The sequence below is a fragment of the Atractosteus spatula genome, chromosome 23, assembly GCF_055471065.1.
Source record: "Atractosteus spatula isolate fAtrSpa1 chromosome 23, fAtrSpa1.hap1, whole genome shotgun sequence".
In the NCBI taxonomy this organism is placed as follows: Eukaryota; Metazoa; Chordata; class Actinopteri; order Semionotiformes; family Lepisosteidae; genus Atractosteus; species Atractosteus spatula.
This window is the reverse complement of record NC_142728.1, coordinates 8,521,615-8,542,625: the sequence shown is the minus strand read 5'-3', so window position 1 is coordinate 8,542,625 and position 21,011 is coordinate 8,521,615. Positions and strand designations below refer to the sequence as shown.

Sequence of the window (21,011 nt, the reverse complement as noted above, 5' to 3'; positions counted from 1 at the left end):
CCTAATAATCCCCATCTATGAATTGGCTTCATTACTCTGCTCTCCTCCCCACTGATGTGTGGTGAGTGTTCTGGCGCACTATGGCTGCCGTCGCATCATCCAGGTGGATGCTGCACATTGGTGGTGGTGGAGGGGAGTCCCCATTACCTGTAAAGCGCTTTGAGTGGAGTGTCCAGAAAAGCGCTATATAAGTGTAAGCAATTATTAATTATTATTATTAACAATAAGAATAATGGTTTTGGTTGAAAAAATGTTTATCATCATGAATCCTTAATTACTAACATGGTCCAACACACATCTTGAAAATTTTGTATTATTTCAGGGCTCTAATAATGTCTATAACAGCCACCCTATGGATATTGTACACCAGCTTTTCACCGTTCGCTGTTCAAGTACTGTACTATGCTTGCCTTTCTTTTTCCTCAGACATGCCAGTATGCTTTCTGGATTCCCATGGCGTTTGATTATCTCCGCAATCCTACGGTTCGTTTGAGGGGTGTGCTGAACTTGTTTGCTACTAGTGAACTTGGCAACACCACGCAATTCTGTTAGATCATATCGGTACCTCTGATGATACAACGATAACATAAACAAGATCATTTATATGTCAATAGGCGACTGTGGCTAATCAATCTGCAGTATTAAAGTGTCTGTGCACTGGCAGAGACCAGTTGGGGTAAGACACCCGCACATATAATTAAACTGTTGAGCTCAAACTGCGCTCCGGCAGGGGTAAGTATCGGCTGAGCACCGTGGAAGCCCTGGATTTTATCATCTTTTGAACAAAACTAAGAAGCGTCTGTTTAAGACCGTGTTTTAGAGAGTACACATCTTCAGGGATTTTCAGATGGACAGGAGATCATTGTAAAACCACCGCGCTCCAAACCTTGATAACCCTGCCCACAAAAACAACCAAAACACGTTGGAATTATTGGTACATTTTATTGGAACTTTCATGACGCAACAAAAACCGATATCAAAACAGTGCACGAAGAAAGAGGAGAAGGAAAATGGCACAACTTTGCACATTAAATGAGATGTAAAAATAACACGAAAGGCACGGAATAAAAGTAGAGAAAAAAATGTGTATGTCACCTAAAATGACCTTAATTAGAAAGGCGCTAACTAGTGCAGTCTTATGGAAGATGTACCTTCAGAAACCAACATAACTAGGACCGGATTAGACCAAACGCACCAAGCAGTTCAAATGCATTTCTGAGCCTTACAGACAATACTGCACACTATCATATTTGCATACTTTCCATAGTTTTGGAAACATTTAAATAGTCAAGGATAAAGCAAGAAGCTGAGCTGGCAATACACAAAAGACAGTCTTTACCACTTTGTGTCTGACTTTCGTTACCATTAAGATCTGCCATATTTCTATTGTCATCGCCTCAGATACTTTACACTGGGAATTCTTTCCGGTTGTAACACAGGCGTAAAGGCCATGCAAGTCCATAAAGAGCTGAACATTTCACAACTTGTCTCGTCTTGTTTACATAAATTAAATATGGTTTCCGTGCACTTTGCAACAGCAATTACGGAACAGTTGCTTATGTTGCAGAGAAAGTGTTCCGTATAAGATGAGGAAAATAATAGGTCAAATCACTTTTCCTTTGTAACAGAACAGTTAAGGTGTGTGACCTGTGCATGACTGGCAGAAGGAGCAAAGAAAGATTTGTGCAGACAGGATTAATGATTTTCAGTCTGTGCAGAAAGAATGATTTAAAAGCTACATTACCTTAAAATGAAATATATTTGCACTATACTCTGTGCTTTTCATTGAGCGTTCTTCCCCAAGGATTCATAATTATAAAATGTTATTTGAACACCTTTTCCCTCATTTGCATTTTTCATATTTAACACCTATACCTCTTAAACTCTAGACCCGAGTCTAGCTGTTTTTCTGCATTACACATAACCTGATTTGAAGTTTGATTTAAAGAGCCACTCATAGACAGTAGGGATGGCAATATTCAATCCATAAGATTCTCACTTATTTCAAAGACCTTTTTAACCGCAGAACACTCAATCCTAATAAATCACATGAATGCTTAAATAAATCCCAGGCCCATCCTGACAACAGATAAAATACATTCACCAGGGGATGTACAGTAAATTGAACTTCATGCAGGCATTATGCAAACAGCAGAAAAATCTAAAGACAAAAAAAAGGATTTTTTGAAGATAGTTTTCAAATCATCTTTAAAGAAGTCAGAATGCTGTTTTGTGGACTGTTTAACATTGGGCTTAACAAAGAAATGATTAGATGAGAGGGCAGGTCAATAAGTTCATAAGACAAGATATTTAATCTTAGCATTTGGCTCATTTCAAAATGTAGTGAGACACAGATGCTACACCAAAAAAAAATACATTAACAGTTAGAAATAAGAGGAGGCTCATCTAGGTCACTTTTTGTTCCTCTTCTTGAACAGCTGGTAGATGATGATGTCATCGCAAACCTCCCAGTTAAAAATCCAGGGGTGTCGCATAGAAACTGGCGAGATAGCAGCAAGGCCAAAGTCCCTGCAAGCTGGTGGCTGTGAAACTTCAGTTTTCAGGTGCAACACCAATAGAATGGAATCAAGTCGCTGGGATCTTGTCAGCTTTTATATTCCTTGATTTACAGGTGATATTTATCACTGAAGCTCAGTGACGGAACAAGAGTTCTCATAGTGAAAGCTGCAAGGTGTTCCAATTACCATAGAAGTTACACTCATCCTTCAATGGACAAGATCATAGTGCCCCCTTTCAGGAGTCAAGAAGGAATTCTGATGATGATTAATGTATAATCTAATTCAGTGGAAAGGTCTGGACAAGTTATCCAAGGACAAGAGGAGACAGCACTACACAGTACAAGTCACTGGCCCTGTGCACAAGATCCATGTTGCCCAGGATGCCATTTGTGAATGCAGACTTCCAGTAGCTATGTAATGTCCATACCTGGTCTTAAGCGATTCCTGTTTCAAAGCTTGAAGGCTCACCTTCAAGGTGTGAGGTTTACAGACAATGAAAGCCTGAAGGCATTCAAAGAGGTCAGTTGAGAGAGGGATCCTGAAGAGTTCTATTTTGCTGCTATAGGCATGTATCTTACAGTATAGAAAAGCAAGTCAAGTGTATTGTGATTATAGGAAACTACACTGAGAAGTGATATTAAAACTGTACCTATAACCATTTTAAATACTTTATTCTCAGAACTTACAGACCCTTTCTCATTAGTTTAGCAGCACACATTAGGTATCCCTCATTATTTCAATTTTTGAGCTTATTTGTATGTCTTGTTCCATTACAATGGGTTTTGATGATTAAATCAGTCATATAGACAGTATATTTAGAAAGCTGCTTAAAAAGGTTCACACAAGGTGATATGCTATACAGAAGGATTCAACCTCTCCAATCCTATTCCTGGAAAGCAACAAGCTATCAAGGTTTAAAGGAAAACCAAATATTTCTCGAGACTTGGAACTGTTAATTACTTGCTATCAACTAATTAATTCTACCCATAAATTGTTAAGTCATTTAGATATGCGGGACAATAATCTGAGTACTCTTCAGCTCTCAGTGACCAGAGTTCTCTTAAATAGATAACTGGCTTAATTTATAAATATCTTAAAGGTGTTTATAATCTATAGAACTGGATCTGTACTGAGGCTCTGCAGGATCAGAGTTGAAGACCATAACTATAAGACATTGATAACAGATTCTAAGGTTAAAGTAACATCAGTAGTACACATTTAAAAACCATAAATGGCTGTCATAATGTCAACTTAAGTTTGATTTATATACTATATACTGTATACTGTACAAATCCAATGCTGAATAAGTAATTTTTTCAACTTTGTTATTACAGTGCTCAAACAGCACAGGCAGCCTCCTCTAAACAATACACTTCAGATCCAGCAGGCTTTTCTGAAAGTCCTCCCCTGAAACGGGCTATTCAATAGTACTTTCTACATGTTGTACGTCCCATATGAAAATCTAAAAAAAAGTCCAATTAAAAGGCTGTGTGCTTGTATTTAAGCAATAACAAACTATTTGCAAGAAAATCTGGACTGTTTACTCTGATAACTAACACTATACTGTACATTCCACTGATACCATGTAGTTACAAAGTTACAATGAAGTAAATCTTTCTCTAAAGTTGTTAGGAAAAATAGATTTAATCAAACAAGTCAGATTCACTGTACAATAATATACACTATTTCTGAGTTAACCAAGAGTATTAAAACTGTGGCTCAGACTTTCAAGACTTGCGGTTACTCCGATCTTGAAATCTAGATTGCCTAAGCATCATGTGAAGGTTTCATTAAAAAGCAAGCAAAAACATTTACAGTCTGAAACTGATTTGGAGACTGTTTTCTGATCCACATGCATGATTTTTCCTTTCTATGCTACTCGTAGTGAGATACTACCTACTTTCTGAACAATACATCACATGTCCCAGCAGCTGTCACTTGATTCTGAAACTCATAACTAAAATTCAGTTCAAAACTTAAACAGAATCATGATATATGTGAAAATAAATTTAGCTTCAAAACAATACAAAAAAATAAACAAAATGTTACTGGATTTTTGAAACCATTTCTTCTGTTAGGACAAAATGTTGTTTCTACTTTAGTTTATGTCCCTTAATGCTGCAATATTCCCTGAACAAATGAACATTGACAGACCTCATCGCTTTGTCAACAGAAACAAGCTCCAAATCAGCTTTCTCTCTACATAAATCTTAGCATTGCAGTAACACCCTACCCAAAGCAGATTTGCTCAGCTGAATGTGCCATACACAGTGGGCATGTGACTGTGTTCAGTCAGGGCTGTGCGGTCCTGAAGGGTTGGCGTGTCTGCAGGTCTTCTAGGGCTGTTTAAAGAAGCCGTATCAGAAGAACTTGGGGAAGGTTTAAATTGATCCAATTAAGTGAGTAACCAGCTGATTTAGCTTATTAAAAACCGAGTCGGAATGAAAGCCAAGAGACACACCAGTCTTCCAGGACCAAGATCAGACAGTCCTACATTAGATGACTGCTTGAACCAGGAGGAGCGAATCAGCTAAGAAGCCATCTTACAGTTAGAGGAATTAAATGGGGAACTTGGGTTTGCACTCATCACAGGTGATCAAAGACAGTGGTTACTTGTGTTTGTTCTACCTGAGCCAGAGGTCTCTTATTAGGTGAAAAACAAATTAACTGGACCCATTTTACCACCTCTTTGGGATTCAGTTATTTCACGGGTCATGCACCTTGAAATCTAATGTAACATATTGAGTGACTCATGCCCCATGTCACCCCAGACTCTATGAGAAAGAGCCAGCTGCCTCAGAGTTAAACAGACGTCCATATAAAGGGCACAATCTGTATAGTAGAGATCCCATTGCTTTTGTTTCACGTGCACAGATAATCTTAATTTATCTTCTTTTACTTTCAGAATTGTGTATCAGGTTTTTAACATGAACTTAATAATAAGGTAATGATTACCAGAAGACAGGATAGGCTTCTGACCTCAAAAACAGCGTGTTGGAAATGTTTGAAACCTAACAGATCTTTCAACAACAATAACACAGAAAGTACTACAGTACAGTATGTAGGTTTTAGAGAAAAGAAAAGTCGTTTTTAGATAAAGTGCAAAATACATCAAATACCACATTATGAACTTTGTAACTCACCCAAAGTTGGAAGGAAAATACATTTCTAAAACATAAAAATCAACTTTGTGCACAATTATGTGCCTCTGATTACACGATTAATAAAAAAAACATTAAACAAAAAGCATATATCTTTCCTTGTGGACAAAAAGAATCATTCTAATTATTTTGTGTAACTGAAGGTTGAATGTAATCTTTTTATGGAGTTATTAACAACTGTTATCTGCTTTTGTATTGAGCTACCCAGAAAAAAACTGCAATGAGAATGTTCTCCTCCAGAGAACTTCTGGCCAAGCTGAAAAAACTGATAATTCCTTCATGTTAATCTTTGAGATGTTGTAAAGGACAAGGATCTTCCTTGAAATTTTAAATTAGTTGCAAGCAATTAAGGAAGGTTTCTGGTACTTCCAAAAGGAATCTCTTTGTGGTAATTTTTCTTCATGCTGAGCTCTCACATGTCTTCTTTGCCTCTCTCGTTTGTGCAAAGAGGCCTTCACAGCACCACAAAACACCAAGTTTGATTGAACAGACAACGGAGGTGAAGTCCAGAGAATTAGAACAAAAATCTTTCAAAGCATTCCGACGATAAAATCTGGGCTGATAAGCTTTTTAGACAATGATGGTCTTTTTCCACCCAAAGAAACTCAGTCTGAAAGAGTGTGGAAAAAATATGGACTGACAAAGACCGAACAAGACATGCTTTAGGTTTCACCTGAAATCCCTTATGATCAGTGGTTTTACTTTCAAGAGTTCTATCAAGACACTGGCCATAACATGGAGTTCCATGATTTACAGACTTTTCCTTTTGAAACGCTATTTTTCTTAAATCCACAAGGTAAAAAAAGATTAAAGCTCTAAATTCCAGGTTTATAGTGTCTCTGTAGTGTATCCAGTACTCAGATTGCCATCTGCCTGAAAATGACATCAGAGTAATGTCAGCAAAAAGTCTTCCTGTGTCCCAGCAAGCCATGATCATACATGTATTCATAGGTCACCTTAGCCAAGTAACCCAGTTAGTGATTCCCAGCAGGTCTGGTTAAGGTACCAGACTTGTCACATTCAGTAAATTATGTTTTAAAATTTAGATTTAATCCTATTGCATTGGGATTCTGAAGACCACAAAAGTCTCTCTTCTGTAATTATGATGTGCCATCTAAGGTAGGAAAATATCTTTAAAAAATGCAGACAAGTGACTGATGACATATTCACAGGACTGAATGAGAGCTAAATTAAAAGACAGTCAGTGTCTTTCAGTGTTTATCCTTAAGTGTCAACACTTGAGTCTGTACCAGAGGGATAATTTACAGTTGGCCAAGAGAGAACAGATCCCGTGAAGTGTATGAGTTCTCTTTGCTCCTGGCAAGACCTGATTTCCCACAGTGCAGATGGAGGTACAGTAAGACTGATTGATTATCAGCAGAAAACTGATACCTTTGGTGACTTATGTGGGGGAGATGGACAACAGCTCCCAGGCCTTTATGAGCAGGGATATCAATGAAGTAATTGTAAATTAGGTTCAAGGTATGTCTCTTAGTTATGTTCAGAAGGTCCATTGCTAAGTGGCAGCGATCCATTGGGCTCCACTAAGCTGTCAATGCCCAGGTATCCGAGCAGAATCTCACTGCGTCGTCGGGACAATCGCAAGATGTCATCAGCCAGTGACTGCGCAGTTGTGAAGCGAACTTTATCATGGTCAAACATATCCTTCAGGTATTGGACAATCTGTTGCTGTTAATGTGAGCAAAAGAACAAAAAAAATCATTTCTTTAAACCAAACATCAAATAAATATACCTTCTTCATTAATAAGCCATTTTATCGTTGAATAAACACACCAATAATTAAAATTATGTAGCCTGTCATGTGGCTTACCTTGAAGATACTGCACACTTCACTCAGGTGCTGTCTGGGACCCAGGAATCCAAATGCCAGAACTGGGCTCACATGCTCCGAGATGGAATAAAAGTGGGAAATGAATCCATCTGGTACCTAAAGAAAGAGGGAAAATTCCAAATTTAATTTTTCAAAGATCTTTCAATAACAGGCCCATAATCTATCATTGTGTGACTACAGGAGGCTGCATTTCTAAGACTAGGTGAACGTCCATAATACTTCACAGTTCCACATATAGGATTTACTGGAAATTAATGAGCAGTTATTAAATGAGTGATGCCAGAGGAGAAAGATAATGAGATCTGTCATAACGTATTGTAATGTCGCTGCCTCGGTGACGAACTGTGTGACGAACCCGAGTACGGGGCAGAGCAGGCAAGCAATCAGGCACAGGCTGGCGTGGCGAAGCAAGCAAGCAAACACTGTCTGGAGTCATGATCAGAAACAAAGCAAAGGCCGTTGCCAAGTAGATCACAGTTCAAAACACAAAAGGTAGACAAGGACAGAGCAAAGAGAGGGTCAAGAGAACATGGAGGAACACGAAGCAAGGACCATGAGTATCACAGTGCTTCTACACGATAATTACCACCCGTACTGTTCCTTTGAAAAGTTTAGAGCTTGAAGAGTAATCTTTGATGCTACATAAGTGAATTTCTCATCTTAAAGTAGAAAAAATGAGCTATGGCCTTGCTATAAATATATATTTTATAGTCTAATTAAGACGTAAAGACCAAGTTGTATGGATGAACAGAATCCCAAGTATAAGTAATGGTAATGATCCTGACTGTTAAGTTAGCAATCACCTTTGATCATAAAAACACAGCTCAGCACTGCACACACAAGCAAGCGGTTTTCAATTGCACTTACCATGAGCAGACGCCTTTTGGCTTTGAGAACAGACCAACAAGCTGTGGCCAGAGCCTGCAAAAGTAAAAATCATAGCCTGAAGATAATTCTCTACATATTTTTCACTGTATTACTGGCATTAAGGCCGTCTGTGTTAAAGTGTGCCATTTTAAATATAACATGAAAAAACATTTTACTGGGATAAAAAAAAATCTCAATCTTTTCTCATGTGCATTTAGAACACATTGAATACACATGAAAGGAAAACAAAATCTTCTAGATTCTAAAATATTAAGGAGCAAACTCAAACCTTAGAGCAGTCTCTTTTCCAAGAAACTGAGGATACTGAAGAAAGAACGTTAGCAAAAAGGACAAAAGAAAAAAAAACAACAGAAATAAAAGGCCATGTAATGAAATGAAAACACAGAAATATGCCAATTATAAAATGTTTCTTTTTCCAATAAATCTTTTGGGACTTAACTACAAAATCCAGAATATTCAGAAACCTTTACTCAAAATATAGCGCAGCTGCTGACATGTGGGATTTATCATTATTATTTCAGTAGAATATTCCACAGACTTTCCAGTGTCTCCAATTCTTCACACCAGAGAGAGCTCACCGTCTCTTTGAAACTGTCCGACAGCCAGCGATTACGTAGCACAGCCACTACAGAGGACGGTGGGCTCTCCAAATCTTCGAAGGCATCCATCAAGATGAAGTCCAGCACAATGTCAAAGAAATTCATACACACCACCTGAGTGAGAGACAGGAATCAGGGTGTGGCCCAAACACTCAACTAACACCAGAAAGAAACTGGAGATGGTTATTTACTCATTCGTCTGAGGCTTTTGTCCAAAACAATTCACATTTGCACCCATTTATATACAGCCAAGCATTTTTTATTCTTTACTGGAAGAATTCCAATGTAGTACCTTGCTCACGGATACAACAGAAATGTCTCATTTGGGAACTGAACCCACAACCTTCCAGTTACACATCCAGAATCCTAACCAGTGCTTCACACCACTCACCCATTTACTGTACATTCAGCGAGCTGTACTGGAGCTGTACTGGAGCTGTACTGGAGCTGTACTGGAACTTAAGTCAGCGGAAGTAAATCAAGAGTCCATCTTTCAAAAAATAACTTTTTATGTTGATGATTAATTGGTGTGTTCTTTAATTTTAAATGTTAGTACCCTTTTAAGAGTAACATAAGCAAAATCCCCCTGCAAGTTATAGAAATCTGACCATTTGGGTCATACTAGAACAGAATTACCCTGCCTTTAGTTATTTTTAGGTACTGCATTCTGAAGACAGAAATGAACAGTCATTTCAAAATCCCACTTTATAGAATTCATTACCACTGTTGCCTCCTGGTAACAAGATCTTAGCATCATGGGTAATGAATTTGTAACGGATTCCACGAAACAAGCACATTTTATAGTGACAGAACCACATTGCTGACATGTTGCTTTTCTTCCATTAGCACTGACATTAAAAACACTGAGATGCTCCTTGAATTTTAACAGCTCTGTGCTTTTATACCAGTATAAACGGATCACCATGTCAGCAGTAAGGCAAAGGGATTTTAGAAAGAGCCTCACTCCTCGTCCTTCTAGCTCCATCTTGGTTGTTGGCCAAGTCTCCTCCCTCTGTGTATAACGCAGCATTTCTTCATAACTTTCCAGGAATCCCTTTGGACTCTGAAGGAGGAAAAGACCTTTAGTGTTTCAGTGCTGAATGCTGAATGTTTAAGTTGCCAAAATCTATGTAGATCTAGGAAGGCAATTCTGGTGCTATCACTTACCGTATATAATGCAAAAGCATGCCAATTATAAAATGTTTCTTTTTCCAATAAGTGTTTTGGGACTTAACTACAAAACCCAGAATATTCAGAAACCTTTACTCAAAATATAGTGGAGCTGTTGACACATAATGGCCCCCGCAGGTCACCTACAGGAGATGTGTGCTGATCTCAAGCAGTAGTTGTAGTGCTTTTGGGCTTCCTCTGGTATGGGAAGCACTCCAAAAACGCAAGGATTTATTACGAATTATTTCATGAACGAAAACCAGCAAGAAATTGAGGGTGCAATTCTTAAGATTTAAGAGGATAAAGACAATGCCTGCAGTACTAAATCTGTTTTTCTATACTGCCTTCTTTTTCGGTGAGAAAGCAGGCTTGACCGTAATACCGAAAAGTGAACAATAAGGATACATGGTGCAGACAGATTTTATTTTCAACTCAACATTTACCAGTCAGGATGTGTTTACCCTGTGGTGGTCATGGTGAGCTTGCATCACCCTCAACGCAACATATAATCTGACATTCTTGCAGGTGCTTATTAAACACAGATTACGCCGACTGGGTTTCACAGCATGCTGAACAACCTATAGTTTGAACAAACTGCAGTATGTCCAAAATTCAGCAGCCGGGATCCTGATCAGGTCTAGTGCTAGTGATCACATTACTCCTATCCTGGAGTCCTTGCACTGGCTTCCTGTCAAATTCCATGTGGACTTTAAAATCCTCCTGTTCACCTATAAGACTCTGCATGGCTTGGCACCTCAGTACCTGTCTGAACTATTATCGCCTTACTCCTCACTTTGCAACCTTCGCTTTTCTAATTCTGGTCTCCTAACTGTCCCAAGCCCGTCTACATTGTATGGGTGACAGGGCCTTCTCCTGTTATGCCCCCAAGCTCTGGAACTCTCTGCCCAAGGATATCAGAGAGTCACCTTCTCTAAACTCCTTCAAATGCAGACTCAAAACCCACTTCTTTAGAAGAGCCTTTACTTAACTGGTTCTATTCTTCACCCCTCTGCTTTTCCTAGTACCACCATCCACGGTCTCCTCTGTGTATTGTAATTGTGTTTTCTTTTTATTTATTGTTGTTCTCATTCTGTAAAGCGCTTTGAGAAGCCACCTTTAAAGGCGCTATTTAAAATAAAGTTTAGTATTGTTATTATAGCAACCACATGGCATCCAACCATGATGTAAGATTTAAGAGTTTCACCTTGTTAGCCTTGGCCATGAGCCCTGTAATCATCTGTTTCCCAATCTCACTGAAGAACACCTGCTGGTTTTCATCCAGCAATACCACCTGCAAAAGAGGGGTCACAGTAATGGCAACACATTTTTAAAGAGAAGGAAAGCAGAGTAAGCAGTGCTGTTGCTACATACGCTGAGTTAACAGAGTGATGTGAGGAAGGCTGTGAGTATCGCCAGTGATATCCTAACATTCTGAAACAATATGAGCATTATATCAAAACCATACCTCAAAGGCCTGTCTCACACAGTGCAGCTTTGCCAAAAAATCTTGGTCACTGTAGCACTCTAAGAGCTCTGTTCTAGAAAAGAGAAAACAGGAGAGTAAACACAGAGCACATGTGATAAGGCAAACTCACTGCAGATGTTCAGCATCTCTCAGACTAGTCCTCAGACTAATCTAGACCTTGAGAACTGTGCTCAGAAGCATTCTTATACTTCTCTGTTACTAGCTCAATGCTAACAAGAAGTATGATTCTCATTTGGTTAACCTACTGTACTGCACCCACAAATACTAAAACAGTTTAGTTGCTGTTCACAGGAAGCCCCTAGATTCCACAATGAACTATGGTGTTGTAGGAGACAGAGGGTTCAGCTTTGTGGTAAAAGTTTTTGACTCGGAGAAAGGATCAAAGAGCACTCGAACCCAGACTGACATCAGAAATAAGCATTCCCAGGTGTCAAAAGATTGGCCAGGGGAAGTCAGAGGTCAGATCAGAGAAGCTGGAAGATGACCAAAAACTGGTAGCAGGAATTCAGGTAAATGAGAAATTTATACAAGACGCAGAAAACTTGTATTCTATACCTCTGAGGCTCTAATGTGTGGTAAAACTTTGAGGTTCGAAGGTAGTTTGCTGGGAAGTAATCACTCCACGTAAAGACTGGGGGGTGAAAGGCGATTAATCTGCCTCTACAACAGCTACAGTGAATAATGGTCAATATTTCCAGTATTCCCATGTCTTGAGAGTTATCCTCCCCATGACAGACAATTACATGGGCATAGCAATCATACCACAGCTAAAATATTTCATCTTTAGAAGATCAAGGTATCAACAGTTGAGAATATTTAACCTGAGCTGTTTTACTTCTACAGAGATGCTCGTTTACACACGTGTATGTACAAGCTGTGCCTGTATATGCATGTGCAGCCAGACCGATCTTTTTCTGTTTTAGCCATATGTATTAGTAGCATAAGGGTCAGTCCTGAAATGGACCACTTTTAGTTTGTAAAAATGCAAGCCAAAAGATTACAGCAGGAATTGCTTCTAATTCCGCACAGGGCACCAGTACTCCAGCCTATCTCTCACCTTAGTGTTCTGCAGGACACCTTTCCCTCTTTCACAAGAGCCAGAGCCTCCTCATACAGCGCTGCCAACCTCGAGGGCCGGTATGCTTCGTCAAAAGACAGGGTATCAAAGAGCTGCAGGGATAGACAGTGGGCAGGGTCAGCCGAGAACCAGACTCACAGCAAGGACGGGTTCTGTCATGTCTAACACAGGCATGGAACAAATCTGAATGATTGATGACATGGAGGGTCATAAAATCAGTGCAGGGACTAATTTCCCAGTATCGCTATATAAATATGAAATGAAAGACAAAAAAAGAAGGTGTGGGTATTATGGAATACATGTTTGAATTATTACATGACAACCTCTGGTCAGCAAACACATACAAATCGACTTTTACAGCAGTTTGATTCATTCATGCTAAAGATCTCACAGAACCCACTTTTCTGAGATCTGCACAGACAACATTTCCATCTGCTGCACATCAACAGGAGAAAATGAGAAAAGCACACAAGGGAAAATGAAATACAGCCAGACTGTTAAATGTTAATGTTAGAAGGCGGAAGAAGGAGACTCACTTCGGCCGCTGAGAAGAAAGAGTCGTCTGAGGTGATACTGGCGCCATCGTCCATGGGCAGCCTATGTGAACTCTCATTGGGCAGGATAAGTGTTCCCTCACTCTCTGTCAACCACAACCACAGGAATTGAGAGCGAACCTGAGCAAACTTCTTCTCTTCTTTTAACAGTTTGGCAGGGTCCAGAAATTGTCAAGCTTCACCCTCTTCGGGACGTGACTTACCAAAGTCAGGCAGCAGACTGTCCGGGGGGATGGTGCTCCCAAACTCCTCCTGGAGGTGATACGCTCGGTGAAGGAGGGTCTCCAGCTTTTCGGCAAACACATTGTTCCTCGACTCAGACTGGGAAAAGGGAAAATGGAAAAAAAAACCACGTCAAGTATGAAGGAGAAGTATTTTTCCTTCATGGACGCGCTTTCAGGAGAGGGAAACTCTGAAAAGGGGGGAGTGGCAGTAAAACAGGGGACAGAAGGAGATGGGTGGTAAAAGGGGAGACAGTGGAGTGTCCCACAGAGCCCCATTTTCCAGCCAATCTCACCTTTTCTTTTGTCTTCTTCACCATGCCTCTTTCCCAGATTTTTTGCTCTCCCTCTCTCCCCTCTACACACTGAAAGAAAGCTCCATAATCAAAACCTTGAGCGTTTCACTCCATCATTTTCTACTTAGCATCGGATTCACCTCTGCTTTTTCCTTCTATACTTTCATGCAGTTCTCCTTTCTAACTACAACACAAAAGTATTGAAACAATCCTTTTACACTATACAAACACAATACAATTCCCAGGGCGAAACACTGCATTAAGGAAGCCCAATTATTTGATTCATGCTATCTGCAAGATGAGATCTGGCTGAGCTCCACTGACAAAGCTCTGGGAGGACAAAAACTGGGAAGAAGAGCACCTGAGGCTTTTCTGCTGCCGATGCTCCCTGAAGGACCAGGCTACTACTGGCTGTCGCCTCTGATCGGCGTCGGTGCCGAATGTTGAGGGCTAGCTCCCATTTCTGCAGGGCTTCCTCAAAGAGTTCCATCCCTGCAGGGAAAAAGGAAGTGTAGGGTTGGCACAGATCTGTGCGGACAAATCTTTAATTTTCCAGCAGCTGAGGGCAGCGCTTGTAGCAAGACATAGGATCAATGCCAGAAGGAGCGTGAAAAGTACATGCTCAAAAAGTCCTGCCTTGAGCATTTACATAGTGCACTGCATACGTCATCCAATCCCTCAGACACTCACAAGCTCCCTCAAACTGATTTAGGCACAAATCATGTTGTTATGAAATAAATCTGAAATCAATGCAGGTGAATATCAGCAGAGGAGGAAATGAAAGGGGAGCAGTGTGGTGCCACACTATTTTTAGCAGGAGCCTATGAAGTCTGAATAAACAAGGTTTTCTGCTTCCAGACAAATCGACAGCACAACTGCAGGATCCACGTTAATTCCTATTGGATTCAGATGATCCTGTGTTGGTGCGCCAAAGCTACTGAAAATAGCCAACACTTTTTCCCATTTGCTTTTAATAAACCGGGATGGTAAGAGTAGAATTATAAGCTCTTGAGACACAACATGAAAGTCATCTCATTGCAGATAAATATAGAAATATTATTAAACATATTCTTACAATAGCACGTTAAGTTCTTCCATATTTCCGCACACCAGGGGTCCTTGGCACACAGCTGACTCCTTCTTACCCATGATGTAGAGATTCTCTGCATTGGAATCTTCCGCCATGCCAGACTCTTCCTCTACTGCCTCTGCTTCCCAAGGTGCTGCAGGGTTGGTTGCTTGGTTCGGCGAGGGCGGAACGCGCACCTGCGATCATAAATTCGTGAAGAAACAGCGGCTGAGAAAAGGCAACACTGAGATCCCTAAGCCCATGCATAGCCCATACCACATACACCAATGTCAGCAAAGCCCTGTGCAATGGCAGCAGCATTTGCAAACACTGAATGGAGGCAGGTACTGTATGAGCACAGGTTTTTCCTTATATTGCGACAATTAAAGGATCTAGTTTCCTAACATCCTAAGGAGCTCATAAAGTGAATAGGAATACTATAGCGTGCTATTTAAATAGACATTCCCCAACTGAAGAAGGATACACAGCCTAAACGTTGTTTTCAGCATGGAATAAACCTTTACTTGTTCCTTGACATGCTCCACACGCTGATTAACACTGCAATTGAGAGGTTTTCAAACAAGTGGGCTGCTCTACACTTCCCATACTTAAGGACATTCGCCTGTTTGATGCGCTGTTCACCCAGACTCCCCAGACAATACTCTATAGCACTCCAATTTCTCCTCCCACTGACGTTTCTGTAAGCCCAAAGTCACCGGTTCACTGAGTGAGCTCTCTCTGGTAGCTCTATTCCAGCAGTGCAGGTCCTGTTCGAGGACTCCCGGTCACAGGCTGGTAGTGACATGATCCAGGCTGGAAACGCAGGTGTCGGGGCCACAGAGTTCAACTCACACTCAGGAAGAATGTCATCACTGGAACCATTACCACCTTTTGCCTGAGCTCATGGGGTCTCAGGAGCTAAGTACTGACCAGTACTGAGATGGTAGACCTATAAACAAACTCAGGTTGCTGTTATATACAGTGTTGGAAGACCACAAGGGGGTGCTCCTGCCTCTGTACAAGAATGTCCAAACCAATGTCCAAGTATGGTGACCGGGGAAGCTGTTCTGTGGATGCGGTGCTAAATCAAGGTTCTCACCACTTTGTCAACTAAGGATCCCATGGCACTAATAAGAAAAGGGGTGTTAATCCTGTTGTCCTGGCAAAACGTCCTTCCTAAATGTTCCCCTTAATATAACCTCTGATATAGCTTCTGCACCTTATCTGCTGTGTAGTGAAGATGCACAATGTCCACAATGTGACCTAGGTAAGTCCTGCACTTCAAAGAGGCCCCCTTTCAAGAAGTAAAGAGCTTGGGAATCTTTTGGGAATGGAACGCAGTGCACAAATACAAACAATTAGCGTTATTTATGAATGAAGCTGCCCTCTCCAAGAGGAATGTGCTCATCCTGTGAAAGAAACAGGGTGGCTGGCGCCTGGGACAGCCCTGGGTCCAGTCTTACCGAGGCCAGGCTGTGTGAGGAGCTGGAATGCTTGCTAGGAGCAATAGAGGAGATGCCGCTCAGGGTGTCATTACTGCGGCTGCTGGGGCTCGTTACCCTCCGGCCTGGGTACGGGGCTGACAACGACAAAGCACAAGGGCATTTATTGTTATCATCAGTGTGGGTCTCGTGTCCCTAACTCATGCGATTTCCATCTGTGAATCCTCCACCAGTGCAAACACGTCGAAATGCTCGGGGATTATTTGGGCAATCAAATCTGCTGTGTCTGATTCCAAAGATTCCATAAGCAATTCAATTCTAGTACTTTTAAATCTCCCAATAGTTAGCCCAGCCCCCTTTCCCTGTCTTTTCTTTTCCTTCTCCACTATCAACAGAAGAGGCCCTCCTGATGGTCTCTGCAGAGACCTGGCAGGACTGGACCGGACATGGAGCACTCTGGAAGTACACCTTACTACAAGTACAATTTTAATATAATTGCTCATTAAACCATTTGATGTAAATTCTATGCTTTTTAGCTACTTTTTATATTCTAACCTAATGGTTGCTTATCTTATTGGTTTCCCTACCTGTATATAGAAAAGCAATGCATCAGCATAAACACCTATATCCTTTTCACAGGTAAATGATCCATGCTCATATCCTCCACCTTGCATTTATGCAGTGACTCTTTATTCACCACTATTACAGAGTGCATCTGGCACTGAAAACAAGTTAAAAGCGTAAAAGAGCAGTAACGTTTTTTTTTTAATAAACCCTGGATGCTGTGCCTGAGAACAGTCAGACATTCACAATGCCAGTAATAAGAGGAGTAATAGTTTTCCAACAGGACTGTTAAGTAAGAGTTCATAAAACAGAAATCAGGTCCTTTACACAAGTGGCTGAGGGGATTTAGAACAAACTGCCCAGCTATGCTATTGAAATGGTTTCCCTGGGTCTCTCAAGACCTTGGAACAGTAATCAACTAACAGCCCATCTTGCTGATTTGCTTGAGTGACTTCCTTTCACACGTAGCTTTGATTATCGTTAAGTTTTTCGCCATCAAGTAAGTCAGATAACATAGTGTACAGTTTCTGAGCGTTTCCTAAAAAAAGTGTCACTGATTCTTCTGTTTTCTTTCTAGCCTACAGATTATTTTATAGTATGTTAGTTTAGCACTCTAACAATTCTGTGGGATCATTATTGTCATTCTTAATTTCTGTCCACTCATTGTTGACAAAAAAAAAACATTCAATTATATTTCAAAACATTTTCATCACTAATTGTGCCGACAGTACGGGTTCTTTTGGTATCTCAGAAATTACATCACTCTAATATCTGTACTAGTTGTTCTGTATATTAACCATGTTTCAATCCAACTACACATAACCCCAGACGCTTAAACTTTAGAAATAGTCTTCATTAACTGTATGTGAGACAATTGAAAAACAGGAAGAAGTATAGATGGACGCAATGAGAAGGCTCTCATCAATAACATTCATCTAGGTGCAACAAACTGTACAGTCAAGAATTTTAAGTTTCAGAAGTGAGGTCATTTGTGCATTTTGTAAATTTAGAAGAGACAATTACATTTCACTACATGCCTTTTACTTAATTATTGCCAATTATATCTTTACATCTCAGCTCACAGAATTGACTCCTGTGGCCACACGGGGACAATGAGGAAGTGCAAACAAGCTCCTCCTACCTGTTCATCCATTGAGTCATTCACCTTTTGAGGTGCAAGCTCTGCAGTGACATGCAAGAGGTCCAGCACCAACTGGACAAGAGGCTAGACTCCTTCTCACAGCAACTCATAGAGCTAGGATCCAAGATCCCACCCAAGATCCTACACCCAACAGTGCCAAGCTAAATATGCGCTGCCACTTGGGGAAATCCCAGTTACGGACGGCTCGTGACATGACCCAAGCTCAAACTTGAAACTAGATCACAAAAGCTCGATCTGTGCTCTGAGCGAGCACCTTAACCAGCTGAGCCACTCTAGTACCCCATAGTGTGCACATGATCTGGTATTCTCTCATCATTCTCTAGGATGTGCTTCTGTAGCGGAGCTAGTTTGGGCACGGAGACGTCATCGCCCTCCCTGCGCGTAGCAGGGACCTCAGCCGCCTGGGTTGAGGGTTGAGGGAGGTCTCCTTTAGCTCACTCGGCTGGTACCCTGTTGCGTTACACCGCAGACCCAGGTTCCTGCCCAGGTGTTGCGGGACGAACCGGTGGGGTGGAGTGGCGAGGGCACGAGCGACGGTCACACTTCTTGCTCACCTTTCTTGAGGGATGACTGGCGCCGCCCATTGCCCAGTAGGGACTCGGGTACGTTTGTCTGTTTCTGCACATCCTTCCCCTGGGTTATCTTCTTCCTCTTATGGCCACGTCTCTTCAGGTGATGGGCTGTGAGGGCCAGGGCTACGCTGCCCAGGGCTGTGGCAAACAGGACCTTCTTCAGGCTGGGGGAGAGGCGCAGCTGGGAGAAAATGGACTAAGAAAGACGCAATGCATAAGAGCCTCATGTCTGAACTGTCTTTCACCACTAAATCATACACCACAGTATCACGGGAATCAATGTGAAGCTTCGCATTTTCTAAACACCTTTTTTTATAGGGAACAGCTTAAGGAAATACACTTGCTTCTGTTCCCTCCAAAAAATACCTCTAAAAACCTTACTCAAACTACACACTAGCACAGAGCGCAAACAAATGTGTGTATGCTGCCTATCTGAAAACACCTGTACTATAGCATGGTATGCTATAGTATCAATCCAGTCAATTCTCTATCATGACAAACCATTATTTTGACCACACTTCCCATAAACCTTACCAGACTTCTGATTTTCTCTCACATTCTACAAATATAGGCTGAAACTTTTCCCCACTAACCCTACTAATGAGAGGTGCACTCCCACTGAATAAAGATGAATCAATTGCTTTTTGTCTTAAATGAATAACTCATTGTAAAGATAGTCAGGCCAGAGACAGGTCCATGAGACATTTGCTCCAAAACCTCTCTTATTTTGAAAGCTCAGGTATGTAGTGAAATAAAACCTTTCACCTCACTGAACTGTATCTTATTAACATTGAGCTCATTACCATACACACAGTACAAGTCAATCAGTTACCACTCAGTGCCCATCTTGTCTTGTCCAGTTTAATCTCTCAACTACAGCCTTGAAATTACTAAGCCTGCCCTGTCCCACCAAGAGCCCTCGAATAAGGTTTACCTGCCCGAAGGTAGAGTAAAGGAACATAGGGATCTCAGCCACAGTCATGGCCAAGGCCTGTATCACCGAGACGCCTTCTGTCCTCCTCATCGACATGTCCGCCTTCGAACGTCCACAGCAGATCAGCACCCAGGAGCTGCGTCCACTCAGCTGCCTTTACTGGGCATTTCCCAAACCCTATCCCGAGAGAAATCCGAAAACAAGGCCAGGAATCTGCTTAAGAGTCTTGTACTCTCAGATAATCTCTTAACGGCTTGGCGAAGGGTTACAGATGGGGAAAAACAGCTTTCATTTTTTTCAGCGTTCTATTTGTGTAATTTTGTATTTCTACTCCTTTTTTTCCCTTTATTTTTTTTTATTCTGAACTTTCCTACAAGTCCATGTATAACTAACACTATCATATAAATCATTTCTTTCCTCAGTAGATACATTTTTAATGGTACTTTGTGCAATATTAATCTTATAATAGAAGCCAGGCATAGTCCAGTTTTGTTCTGCGTAATGAGAATCCACAAGGAGTAATTATCCAGTTTATCCTGGCAAAATAATTTCCAGAGATGGCTAATAACATAGGCGGAGAATTCCAAAACTTACAAAATCATATGTGAGTTAAGAAAAAACACCCATTAAAATTCAACAGCTGAAAGAAATGCAACCGGCGATTTGAAAAAAAAAAGACGTAGAAAGATTTCAAGTAGACTTGAAGAGAGACTTACACACGCGTAAATAAGCAAACAAACAACAACACATGAGAATCAAGTGAAACGAAGTCAACTGTGCTGCATCTTTGTATTAAACATCTGCGGGTCAGAGACAGCAGAAAAAAACTAACCTCCTACCTAAAGATCAGTTTAAGTCATTGAATACCACCCTTGCATCCGACAAAGTATGAGCCAGATGTTCCACGAGAAAATGAACTCCTTTTCACTCTCGCAGCTGTTAAACGTGCATGTATTAGAAATACATGTCATACCAATTCCTACACAGTAGCGCGAAGTATCAGTTTAAAATATCAATGCAGAAGTAAACACAGTGGTAAATAACAATAAAACCACGTTTCGCTTTCGTATTGCAGATATGTGTCGGAAGTCTTTTCCTGATTTTTGACGAGGAATTTCCTTAACCTGACAATTTCGGATTCAGTACTGTCCTTTCCTGGCTGAGACATTGGAATGTATTGTATTTCCTATATTGTGTACCTCTATTTGTACGGGTTCAAGTCACTTGTACTTATAAGAAAGTGATATACACAAACTGTAAAGACAGCCACACTCAAAAGTAACCTTACACTAGGAGAGAATAAATTCTATTCAAGCACTCACTCTGCTTCTACAGAAGGGCATTTTCTCCTTTGGGCTCACACTAGCATGATGCTCTGTAGGCAGGATTTCATCTTAGTTTGACGTTTGTACGAGCAACTGGCTCATGAGACGCCAGCGCAGAA

The 21,011-nt window shown here is 40.9% G+C and overlaps 1 protein-coding gene across 2 annotated transcripts; it reads right to left on the bottom strand.

Moving 5' to 3' along the window:
- Positions 1–922: 922 nt before the first annotated feature.
- miga2 (mitoguardin 2) lies at positions 923–20,975 on the bottom strand. 2 transcript variants are annotated; one of them, XM_088904632.1, is made up of 17 exons: positions 20,890–20,975; positions 19,568–19,744; positions 18,616–18,829; positions 16,357–16,472; positions 14,970–15,090; positions 14,186–14,316; positions 13,825–13,893; positions 13,511–13,628; positions 13,290–13,393; positions 12,733–12,845; positions 11,655–11,727; positions 11,394–11,480; positions 9,984–10,082; positions 8,999–9,133; positions 8,400–8,453; positions 7,512–7,628; positions 923–7,369 (listed from the first exon to the last, which is right to left on the bottom strand). In XM_088904632.1, the coding sequence occupies exons 2-17, from the start codon at positions 19,661–19,663 to the stop codon at positions 7,172–7,174; spliced, it is 1,845 nt and encodes a 614-aa protein (XP_088760758.1). In that variant the 5' UTR covers positions 19,664–19,744; positions 20,890–20,975; the 3' UTR covers positions 923–7,171. The 2 variants fall into 2 exon arrangements, with proteins under 2 accessions (XP_088760758.1, XP_088760760.1); XM_088904634.1 differs by lacking the exon at positions 13,825–13,893.
- Between the last annotated feature and the right edge of the window lie 36 nt (positions 20,976–21,011).